This window comes from Lathyrus oleraceus, chromosome 2 (assembly GCF_024323335.1).
Source record: "Lathyrus oleraceus cultivar Zhongwan6 chromosome 2, CAAS_Psat_ZW6_1.0, whole genome shotgun sequence".
Lineage (NCBI taxonomy): Eukaryota > Viridiplantae > Streptophyta > Magnoliopsida > Fabales > Fabaceae > Lathyrus > Lathyrus oleraceus.
Window position 1 is genome coordinate 488,348,375 of NC_066580.1, and position 13,013 is coordinate 488,361,387.

The 13,013-nt window shown below is 33.1% G+C and overlaps 1 protein-coding gene across 2 annotated transcripts; it reads left to right on the forward strand.

Annotated features, from left to right (window-relative positions):
- The first annotated feature begins 9,850 nt into the window (after positions 1-9,850).
- On the forward strand, positions 9,851-12,235 carry LOC127120829 (NAC domain-containing protein 79). Of its 2 annotated transcripts, none has more exons than XM_051051396.1 (4): positions 9,851-9,961; positions 10,045-10,241; positions 10,554-10,834; positions 11,611-12,235. In XM_051051396.1, exons 2-4 carry the CDS (start codon positions 10,046-10,048, stop codon positions 12,163-12,165), a joined length of 1,032 nt encoding a protein of 343 aa, XP_050907353.1. In that variant the 5' UTR covers positions 9,851-9,961; position 10,045; the 3' UTR covers positions 12,166-12,235. The 2 variants fall into 2 exon arrangements, with proteins under 2 accessions (XP_050907353.1, XP_050907354.1); XM_051051397.1 differs by having other exon boundaries at positions 9,873-9,961; positions 10,110-10,241.
- Positions 12,236-13,013: the final 778 nt, after the last annotated feature.

Consider the following 13,013-nt stretch of genomic DNA (forward strand, 5'->3'; position numbering starts at 1 on the left):
CAACCAAAGATACTGTCAAGTCTCTCAATACTTCTAATTTTTTCCCCTTCTAGTATTTTCCCATCTAACCAACGAACCAACTCCCTCTTCAGTTGATCGAACATAGTGATGTTCCAGAACAACATCAGCATCTGAGGTTTGTCTCTCGCATAAATCAACTTTCCGTATCGGCGACGAACATCAAACATGATTGCCAAATGATTATATGAGATGTGGAACACTTACTCACACAACGCATCTATTTATAACACAAAAATTACATTTTAGGAGGAGTCTCCAATTGAATCGGCGCCTCCTCTTAAACCATACACAGGGGCGCCAATTGGATTGGCCAGGGAACCTGCCCTAGCCAATCCAATTGGCGCCTCCATTCAATTTTTAAGAGGAGTCTCCAATTCAATTGGTGACTCCTCCTAAAAGTGGGGTAGTTTGGAGATTTTTTTGAAACCATGGGTATTTTGGGAATTTCTTTGAAAAAGTGGGTTATTTTTTTTAAAAAACCGTTGATTATGAGTGAATAAACAGTATAATATATTTTGAAAAAAAATTGATATGAGAACCATGTGATGACTGGTAGCTTTTTTGGGATGTGATATTGGGACCTCTAGTAATAATGGTATTAACATAAAAAGGAAATCTATAATAATTAATAATGATTCATAATTATTTTATTTTTATTTTTATAAGCTAATGACTAAATAACTAATAATAAAGATGGGGGTAACAAAATTCATTTTATTAATTCATTTTTAGATACTAAAAATGTTTCATGATTGTTATCCACATTAATAATACTACTACTATAATGATAATAATAAACTATTGAAACTCAATATGTTATTACTAATAAACCATTAACTAATATCAATAATGCTAAATAATAAATGTATTAATTTCAATTAATAAGAACAACAATAACTATTCACATTAATAATAGTAATAAAAAGTATTAGAATATTTTGATTGATTTCTTTTATTCATTTATTACTATTTTATTCTTTGAATTTTTTTTTGGATCATTTTTTTAATATTTTGGATAAAAATAAACAAATAAAAAAGTTAATTATTATTTAAAATATATGTTAATAAAAACGAAAATTCATAATTATTTTATTTTTATTTTTATAAGCTAATGACTAAATAATTAATAATAAAGATGGGGGTAACAAAATTCATTTTATTAATTCATTTTTAGATACTAAAAATGTTTCATGATTGTTATCCACATTAATAATACTACTACTATAATGATAATAATAAACTAATGAAACTCAACATGTTATTACTAATAAGCCATTAACTAATATCAATAATGCTAAATAATAAATGTATTAATTTCAATTAATAAGAACAACAATAACTATTCACATTAATAATAGTAATAAAAAGTATTAGAATATTTTGATTGATTTCTTTTATTCATTTATTACTATTTTATTCTTTGAATTTTTTTTGGGATCATTTTTTTAATATTTTGGATAAAAATAAACAAATAAAAAAGTTAATTATTATTTAAAATATATGTTAATAAAAACGAAAAAAAAGAAGTAATGTTTTTGTGGTTTTTTATATTTTTAAAATAATGCCAAAAATAAAAAGTAGAGATAAAGTTAAGAACAAAAAGGAAAAATATGAAAAAGGTGGGATTTGAACCCGTGTCCCTGTGCTTGCAAGCCTTACACATGCTCTCTTACCAATTGTGTCATTTCACTTATTCAAAATAAAGTGACACTAGATATCATATGAAGGGTGGACAAAATTTGGGGCACGACATCATCAAACGTGACAACCTGACTCTCCAAACTCGAGCTCAATGCAAGAAGACCATGGAGCAATTTGAACAAAATCAGGATGCACTTAGGAAGGATATTGACTCGGTCAAAGGGAATATGGGGGAAATGAAAGACAAGATTGATAAACTCACGAGAGTCATTACCAACATGATGGTAAGAGAGGCTGAGGCTGATAGAAAAAAGGTTTCTTCCGCATCTACCCCTCCACCCGTGGATGGTAACACTCTACAAGGATTCATCTCTGACATCCAAGGGGGTGAAGTTAAGAATAACACCCTTCATCTGAAGGGTCTATCCCAACCATTGTTCACAATAGGGAATCTCGTCCCATACAAATACAAGTTCCGCAAGACAACCATGTAGATCTGAGCCAACAATACGAGGATGAGGATCATATGGTTATGGCCCAGGAAAGTAAACCAGTTGCCCACCCTACTGTCACTATTAGGGAAACAAGAGCTCAAGACAAATATAAAATCTTGGAGGAAAGGCTGAAGGTTGTTGAGCGCTTCAATATCTTTGGAGTCGATGTTGTAGGATTGTGCTTGGTGCCCAACATGGTTATACCACCAAAATTCAAAACACTGGAGTTTGAAAAATACAAGGTTGTTAGCTTCCCTAGGAGTCATCTCCGAATGTTTATCAGGAAAATGGCCGCCTACGCGGATGATGAGAAATTAATGATGCATAGTTTCCAAGATAATCTAAGCGGGGCATCCTTAGATTGGTATATGTAAATGGAGAGAATCCATATCAAGACTTGGGAAGACATGGCCAATGCCTTTCTAAAGCAATACAAGTATAACTTGGATATGGCTCCTAACCGCATGCAACTCCATAATCTATCTAAAAAAGGCAGTGAATCCTTCAAGGAGTATGCTCAAAGATGGAGGAAACTAGCTTCTTGAGTGTAACCTCCACTCCTGAAAAACAAGTTGGTTGACATGTTTATGGGCACCTTGCAAGGCCCTTACTATAAAAAGATGACTGGTTCGGTGTCTACAGATTTGCTGACCTGGTAATAACCGGGGAAAGGATTGAGAATGGCTTAAAGAGTGGTAAGATTGGAAAACCATCCTCCAATCAAAATAGTAACAAGAGGTACTCCGGTAACAATAATCTGAAGAAAGGAGAAATCAATTTTGTTGCAACCGAGGGGAATTCTCAGGTACCCTACAATCCTTACGTAGCTGCAGTAGTCCCTAATCAATATCCACAACAGGCTAGATCATCGCCTTAACAAAATCAACAAAATGTGTATCCCCTAAGGGATCGGCAAAGACCATGGAAGGACTTTGATCTCATACCTACAACATATACTCAGGTCTTGCCCTACTTAATTCAAAAGGGATTGATAGAGATTAAACCTTTAACACCTCCGTCAAATCCTCCTCCTTGTGGTTACGATGCTAATTCCATGTGTTACTTCCATGCTGGATCACTCGGGCATACTACAAAGAAGTGTTTGGCACTCAAGTTCAAAGTGTAAGACTTATTGGATCGTAAGATGATCTCTTTCGCTCCAGAGGACCGAAATATGAAGGGAACTTCAATGCCAGGACATGGTGGTCTAACCATCAATGCGGTGAAGAGACTTAGGGATGGAAATTTTACCCATCCCCAATGGGCACCCACAAATTTATCCACAACGGGTAGGGTAAAAACCCGTAAAAATGGGTACGGGCATGGGCTCGGGTAATTACCCATAAAAATAAGCGGGTGCGGGTACGGGCACCTTGGTACCCAGCCCGCCCCATACCCGCACACTATATATTTATATATTTTTATTTTTATTTATATATTTTAGTTTATATTATTATATAAAAATGTATGTCTATCAATTATAAAACGTATATCAATGATAAACAATTACATATTTAATATAAGTGTTTGTTTATTTCAACAATAAATTGTTTGAATTTTTTTTAATGTTTTTAAAAACTTAAAATTATATGATATTTTATAATTAATCTATTTATTTTTAATAGGAATATGGGTCACGGGTACGGGTATGGGTACTTACATACCCAGAGGGTACGGGTACGGGTGCTAACTTTGACACTCAAGCGGGTATGGGCTCGGGCACAGGGATTTTTTCAAATCGCGGGTATGTGGATGGGTACTATAGTACCCTGCCCATTGCCATCCCTAGAGAGACTAGACAAAAATGTTTTAATCCAATTAGTAGATCAAGTGAGGACTCCTATGTTAAGGGTACGTGAGAAATTGATTGGTTAAAAGGCGTTCGAAGAGTTACATGTTGATTGTAAAATCTGCCTAACCAATCCATACACATTTGGGAGGATGAATGAGTGTCTTCAACAAATGATGAATGAGGGTTTAGTCCAAATTGGGTACACGAGGAAGTTAGAAGATGTCTCAGTTATAGATTTTCATGGGAACACACCTTTTGAGATCCCTTACCAGCAAATGGAAGCTCCAACACCATTTCAAATACCGGTTCCAATGTCTTCTTAGACGTCAGTATAGATACCAGTTCCATTTCTATTTCAAATTCCACGTCAAATACCACTAAAGTCATAAGACCTTATTGTCTTCCATGTTCCTGCACCGTTCCCGTTCAAAATCACTAAGTATGTACCCTGAAATTATAATTCTACAGCATATGTAGGAGACAAACCAATAGTGCTAGAGCTAACAGTCACTAATATTGCTAGAATTGGAGGCATGATACAGAGTGAAAGAGTGTTTGCTCCTGAACAACAATCGAAGGGAAAGACACTTGAGGGTTCAAAAGGGAAGGAAGCTGAATCTTCCAAGAAAACTATACCTCAAGAAGAAGCCAAAGAATTCTTAAGGTTGATCAGGGAAAGTGACTATAAAGTGGTAGATCAGCTGAGCCATACACCCTCTAAAATCTCTATACTATCTATGTTGCTAAGATTTGAGGACTATAGAGAAGCCTTATTGAAAATATTAAACGAAGCCCATGTCACTCATGACATATCAGTAAATCAATTTGATGACGTGGTGGCCAATATCACCGATAATAGCTATTTGGGATTTAGTAATGATGAATTACCGTCAGAGGGACACACTCATAACAAAACCTTACATATATTATTCAAATTCCAAGATAGTATTCTATCAAGGGTATTAGTGGACACAGGCTCGTTTCTAAATGTCATTCCTAAGAATACTCTAGAGAAGTTGAATAACGTAAGAACTTCCATGAAGGCTAGTAGTTTGGTGGTCAAGGCTTTCGATGGTTCGAAGAGGATGATAATTGGAGAAGTTGACTTACCAATAATTGTAGGACCTCATACATTTATGGCCACCTTTCAAGTGATGGACATCAATCCATCTTACAGTTGCCTTATACGAAAACCTTGGATTAATGTCGCAGTAGCTGTCACTTCAACCTTGCACCAAAGGTTGAAATTCATAATTGATGATAAGCTAATAATCGTCAAAGGATAGGAAGACATGTTTGTTAGTCACCTTTCATCCTTCAGATACATGGACGTGGATGGAGAGACATTGGAAATACCTTTTCAAGCTTTGGAGATTGCAGCAGTTAGTCGAAGAAGAGAACAATCAATATCTCCATAGGAGAAGATGTCAAAATTGATCAAGGGTAGAGATACACAGGATTGGGGCAAGCTATTGGAGATACTTGAGAAGAATGATCGACTCGGGATGGGTTAAAAATAGCTAATGAAGGATTTCAGAAGACCAAGCTTTGTACACTTCAAGAGACTTTCCATAGTGCGGGATATAAGGGTGAAGATCAGGTGGTTGTGGTTGAAGACGACGAAGAAGAAGGGATACCCAACTTAGTGTGTCACTTATCACCAAATACAACTCTCAGCAATTGGAAGACCATCGGGATCCTGAAGATGATTTCTAGTTCAAAGTAATTTACTATTTTTTTTAATAATAAGCCATTTGCTATGCCCATAGCAAATGGACAAGCTTTGTAGGGCCCATTTCGTTTCAATAACCTATCCATGAATAAAATTGCATTTTTGTTTTCAATTAAGATCTTTTTCCTTTCATTTCTAGTTTTTCAAAAAATGCAGTATCTTTTCATAGAAGATTGTCTCGCGCATTATTCCGCGCATCAGCTGATAGAAGATTATCAACCGGGGGCATTTTTTGAAAAACTAGAAATGAAGAAAAACCACTTCTATCAACTGATCTAGTTTTTCAAAAAACGAGATAATCCGCTAGCACACTCCCTTTTTGAAAAACTAGATATGCGCGAGATAATCCTGCAGACATGGAGAAAACCACTTTTATCACTCCTTGGGGCACCTTCTATTATAAGGTAATGCCTTTTGGATTGGAAAACAATGGGGAAACATATCAAACGGAAATGGTGACTCTATTCCATGATATGATCCATAAAGAAATAGAGGTCTGCGTCGATGACATGATTCCCAAATCAAAAATGGAAGAGGATCACATAGTCAAACTACAAAAGTTGTTTGATCGTCTGAGAAAGTTCAAGTTACGGTTTAATTCGGAAAAGTGCACCTTTGGGGTAATATCAGGAAAGTTATTGGGGTTCATAGTCAGCTAGAGGGGAATTGAAGTCGATCCCAATAAAGTGAAATCCATCCAAGAGATGCCAACTCTAAGGACTTAAAATGAGGTTCATGGATTATTGGGGTTCACATCTTACGGCTACGTGTGAACCAATCTTGAAGTTACTCAGGAAAAATCAAGCCATCGAGTCGAATGAAGATTATCAAAGAGCTTTTGATAAAATCAAAGAATATTTGCAAGAACCACCTATCTTGGTGCCACCAGTTCCGAGAAGACCACTTATAATGTACCTAATAGTACTTGACAATTATATGGGTTGTGTATTAGGGCAACAAGATAAGACCAGAAGAAAGGAGCATGCAATCTATTACCTAAACAAGACATTTACCGATTGTGAATCCCGATACTCGCTTTTGGAGAAAACTTATTTTTCTCTAGTCTGGACCACTCGGCGTTTGAGATAATACATGGTGTTTCATACTACTAGCCTGATATCCAGAATGGACCCTATCAAGTATATCTTTGAGAAACCAACTGTAACAAAAAGAATATCCAAAAGGAAAATGTTATTAACTGAATACGACATCCAGTATGTCACACAAAAAGCTATAAAAAGGGAGTGTGCTAGTAGATTATCTCGCGTATCAGCTTATATAAGATTATTAACCTATACATTTTGAATTACCTGGAAAAGATATTATGGTAATAAGGGGTTGTGAGACCCCAGGTCTCAATGAGGGACCCAAATTGGGATCACGATGGAAGTTGGTGTTGGATGGCGCTTCAAACGCAACCGAACATGGAATTAGAGCTGTCATAACCTCCCCAACAGAGTACCATATTCCTTTCACGGCTAGGTTATGCTTTACTTGTACAAATAACATGGAAGAATATGAGGCGTGTATCTTAGGGATTTTGAAGCCATTGACTTAAGAATTAAGATCCTATAAGTATATGGAGATTCAACTCTCGCCATCAATCAAATCAATGGAGAATAAGGGACCCGTAATGCTAAGGTAATCTGGTATTGAGACCGCGTCCGAAAGATGATCACTTACTTTGACGAAATTAACTTTCACTATATTCATCGGGAGGAGAATCAACTAGCGAACTCCTTGGCCACTTTGTCATCCATGTTCAAGGTCAAGTGGTACAATGAAGTGCCAGCTATAAGAGTTTCACCGTTTAGATGAGTCTTCCTATTGCATAGTCTTAGAGGTAGAAGTCGATAATAAACCATGGCTTCATGACATTAAACAATTTCTTCAAAAACAGGAATATCCTGCAAATGCCTCGAGTGGGGATAAGAAGACACTCAGAAGATTGACCTCCCAATTCTTCCTCAATAGGGAAGTACTTTACAAAAGGAATCATGAAATGGTTTTACTCAAATGTTTAGATGGATATGAAGCAGACATGCTCATCAAGGAGGTTCACGGGGATCCTTTGGCACCCATGCCAACGGACATTCCATGGCTAAGAAAATTCTCAGAGTGGGATATTACTAGATGACTATGGAAACCGATTATTTCAAATACGTGAAAAGTGTAACAAGTTCCAAATATATGAAGATAAGGAACATGTTCCACCTACTCCCTTAAATGCATTGACTACCCCATGGCCTTTTTCTATGTGGGTATAGACATAATCGAGATGATCGAGGCAAAAGTTACAAACAAACATTGTTTCATCTTAGCTGCTATCGGTTACTTCACCAGGTGGATAGAAGTTGCTTCTTACACCAACGTGATAAGACAATTAATCACACGGTTCATAAAAAATGATATCATTTGTCGCTACGGGGTTTCTAACAAAATTATCACGGATAATGGGTTGAATCTAAACAACAAAGTGATGGATAAGTTGTGAGAGAGTTTCAAAACTAAACACCATAACTCATCACCCTATTGACCAAAGATGAATGGAGCGGTAGAAGCGGAAAACAAGAACATAAAAAAGATTATCCAAAAGATGGTGAAAACCTATAAAGACTGGCATGAGAATATCCCCTTCTCACTACATGGATATAGAACTTCAGTTCGTACTTCAACATGAGCAACTCCTTTTTCTCTGGTATATGGTACCGAGGCCGTACTCCTTATCAAACTCGAGATCCCCACTTTAATATCCCCAATGGAGACAAAATTAGACAAGAAAAAATGAGTACAAACCAGGTTCGATCAATTAAACCTCATAGAAGAGAAGTGCATGGCTGCAGTATGTCATGGGAAACTATATCAGCAAAGGCTCAAGAAAGCATTCGATAATAAAGTCCGTCCTCGACATTTCAATGAAGTTGATCTAGTGCTCAGAAGAATTTTACCCATACATAAATATCCTCGTAGAAAATGGACCCCGAACTACGAAGGACCACATGTCGTGAAGAAGACCTTCTCTGGTGGAGTCTTAATTCTCATAACCATGGATGGAGAAGAGCTACCACGACCTATAAACTTCGACGCAGTCAAGAAATAATATGCCTAGAAAAAGAAGATAAAAATACTGCTAAGTCGAAAACCCTAAAGGGAGACTTAAGAAAAAAATTAGGGCCTCCCGATGGATTGAAAACTTGAAAGAGCAATCCAAGCAAAAATCAGGGACTTGTATAAAAAAATAAAACCCGATAAGTCGAAAATAGATGTATAGTTAAATGGTTGAAAATTACGCATTGAAATATATCAGATTTTAAATTTCATACACAACTAATTATATATCTTACTTTTTGAAGCAATTTGATTAAAATTTAAATGATTTTTTTAAATAATTTGATGATTATGATTGATTGATGATATATATTTTTTTAATGTTGATAGATTTCCCATTACATAATATATATTATGTTTAGTTTAGAGTTTCAATAAAATTTAAGAGATGATAAATTTTCTTTAGGTGAGGTTGAATGTGATTGGATATTCATCACTTGAGTTCACAAGATCCTCATTGAAGCAAACTAAAAATTATTACGTTTTAGGTTTATGTATAAAAAGAAATACATTTCAATAAAACTGTGTGCTCTTTATCAATAAACAACAATCTAGTTAGTAGAGTTTTTATCATCTAAAACATTATCTTGATTAAGTCATGATAAATATTGTTTCAATAAAAGTGCATTGGAACTCGATATTTAACCGTTTGTGCTTTTAGGTATTTGAAACCGACTTTCTAGTACTCTAGTTTTTATGTACTTATGCTTATGCATCTCTGATTTTAAGGTCTATTTGATCAAGATCAAACAATCTAACTTAACCTCAATATTTGAAATTATATAAAAATAAATAAATTATGTATTTTTAATCAATATTGTATAATCTTAATTAAATAATCATTGATATCACCGACTATATTAATTTAGGCAATCCCAAAAATCATCATTTCACAAGTTTCACCTTTCAATTTTTGACATACTAAACCATACACATCATCATACAATAAATACAACTTAAAACATGAAACATTGAATCCTCCCTAAATTTTCTAATATACCACATTATGCATCCCTAAAAGACTAGTATTTAAGGAGTATTATATTGGTATAACTCAATACCTTTATTACTTTCACATACAAAAATCGTCTTGCATCATTCACTCTTTTTCCCATCACTCAACCAAAGATTTATTTTCTCGTCTCATCTCGCTCCATTTTCAAACACTCATAGGTTGGTGTCATACTAGTTCTTTTATAACTTCAATTTAATTATGATACATTTTTCTTATTTTTAACATTATTTCTTTGGTGTAGGATGGGATCAAATGTTAACGTTTCCGAACCAAAAATGGATAACAAAAATTTTGAATTTCCGGCAGGTTTTCGATTCCATCCAACTGACGTAGAACTCATAAATCAATATCTTGTCAAGAAGGTCAATGACAATAGCTTCTCTTTTATAGCTATTTCTGAAGTTGATATGAATAAGTGTGAACCATGGGATTTGCCAGGTGATTTTAATACTGTTTTTATTACATATTAATGTTAGTTGTTAGGAATATTATATTAATACTAGGGAATTGGGAAATTACGCCTGAGATATATTATGTATTTTCTCATAATTAATATGTAGCAACTAAAAATCATAAACTATTAGAATCCACACCGACATGATACTAATAAATGAAGTTAAATTTATTTATTTTATTTTCTCTAATTATTATTAATTTTATTATTATTATTATTATTTATCTATCTGTTGGTATCGTGGCTCGTGTCTATTTCAATGTTTAATAATATTTTTGTTATTTTTTGTTTTTTAGAGCTGGCAAAAATGGGAGAAACAGAATGGTATTATTTCTGTGTGAGGGACAAAAAATATCCAAATGGTCAAAGAACAAATAGAGCCACTAATGCTGGTTATTGGAAGGCCACTGGAAGAGATAAGAAGATTTATGACAAAAATTTATTGATTGGGATGAAGAAGACATTGGTTTTCTATATAGGAAGAGCTCCGATTGGTGTAAAAACTAGATGGGTTATGCATGAATACAGATTGGAGGGTACCACACTCTCTAATGACATTTTAGCGAAGAGAGAAACGGTAAATTTGCTATGTTTTCTTTTCTTTCAATTTTTTGATTTTGTCTAAGTTTTTTTCGCCTCTAACTTAAGGTGATTTTTTTAATGTATTTTGATAAATATTTCACTTTAAAGTTTTGACATAATTGTGGTGTCATAGTCATTAAATTATTGTCACCCCGAATATTCATTTAAGATGTATTTGTTATCGATTTTTCTTTTATATTTATAATTTAAAATGAATTTAAATATTTATTTAGTCTTTGAAAATATGCCACATTATTGTTTTAGTTCATAGAATTGTTTTATTTGATTAAGACTTTAAAGAATATGTTATTTTACTTTTTATCTTTATTTTATTTATTTTAATCTTTAAAAAATTGATTTATATTAAAATTTGGCATTGCCATCTTTATAATATTTTACTTTAGTTCCTCAAATATTAATGACATAAGTTAGTTTATCGAAAATAATTTTATATTAGATTCATGTTTAAATGGTTAAATCTCATATCAATTATGAGTATCTAAAAAAAGTTAAATTTATAAAAAAAAAAGACATATATTTAATATCTCAAATTTTAGATCGAAATGTGGAGTTGCACTCGAGTTATTCTGAATATTTGGGTTGTTGTTGCTCACAACTTTTCCAAATCTTCAATATTTCTCATATAAAATAATTTTTAATATTTTTAAAATTCTCATATATTAAAATATTTGTAACAAATTGATAAAAAAATTATTTCATTTAAAAAAATATTTTTTCTCCTAACGTTGTGTGTTTACCTTTTTTTTATAGGGTGAATGGGCTATCAGCAGAATCTATGAGAAGGGTAATTGTGAAAAGAAAATGTGTGGTTCAAGACTTGGAATGTTTAACTCCTCTAGAGAAGAACCACCAAACACTAATGAATCTCCATTGATGAATTCTTCTCCATACACTAATGGGGAGTTCTCTTATGCGATCAATCCATTCACCATTCCAAATCAAATGCAAGACAACAACATTGTTGGTAACAATGAAGCTAGTATCATGAACGTTTCATCCTCTTCAAAACAAATTGATGATTATCCTTTTGCTGAAGCAACACAAAACTATTTCTTATCTCAAGAGAAATCTATGATGAGGATGCAATCGGAGAATGAAAGTAATGGATCAAGTTCAAAGCAAACTCTTCAACGTGATTTTTCTTTTGGTGGAGATCTTGATGCTGATACTTTTGGTGGAGATCTTGATGCTGATATCTCATCAGTTGTATATGGAAATGACATGTTTCCAAGGTGGTATGAGAATCAAGAATTGATACCCGATTCTCATGGACCTGTGGTCACTGATCGCTTGTGGAACTACTAATGAATAAGGATCAAGAATATCATATAGTTTTATTATTATATAAATAAAATATGTCTTGTATAATTATATTTAGTAGGGGAAAAACATATATATATATATATATATATATATATATATATATATATATATATATATATATATATATATATATATATATATATATTCTTTTTTTCTATTCTATTATGTTATATATATTTTTATTGGGTGTATTGATGTATAATGTTTGCTTAACTAATTTATTTCGGTTTAAGATTTCGATATTTATTATTTGCATTTATTTAAATTTTAATATTCATGTTATGTATTTTAAAATAGTATTAAATGTATTAAAATTTATGTTGTCAAAGTTAAATTTGTCTAAAATAATAATCAATCAAAAATTAATAATAGTTAAACTTACATTATTTTTTGTTGTTAAAATGTTATCTTTGTATTAAAGGAAAATAACCTTTAATTAACTACAACAATATGACTTTGTAAACGAAAAGAGTAAAAAAAACATTACATGATGAGTCATTATATATTAATTAAGTTCACATTCTTTAGGCGTCACCTTGAAGGTTACGGAAACACAAGAAAAGAGAGTTTGAATTTAGTTTCTAGAATAAAAATCATTTACAACCCAAAACAACAAGGAGAGAACTAAGAATAAAAATAATGAACACAAATATTTTTATCATGGTTCCCTATTAACGAAACTACCTTAAGTCCACCCTCCAAGGTGATTTCGTCTTATCACAAAGACTTAATCCACTATAATCAAACTTGATTACAACCACAAAGACAAACTGTAAATGTCTTCTTGAGAAATTCTGACTATACCCTAGTTTCTCAAGGAAATACAACTC

Bases quoted from the DNA above. Each gene is read 5' to 3' on its own strand.
- LOC127120829 (XM_051051396.1), top strand. From the start codon at position 10,046: ATGGGATCAAATGTTAACGTTTCCGAACCAAAAATGGATAACAAAAAT. The intron at 10,242-10,553 runs GTGATTTTAATA...TTTGTTTTTTAG, and splicing joins TGAACCATGGGATTTGCCAG to AGCTGGCAAAAATGGGAGAA. The intron at 10,835-11,610 runs GTAAATTTGCTA...TTTTTTTTATAG, and splicing joins TTTTAGCGAAGAGAGAAACG to GGTGAATGGGCTATCAGCAG.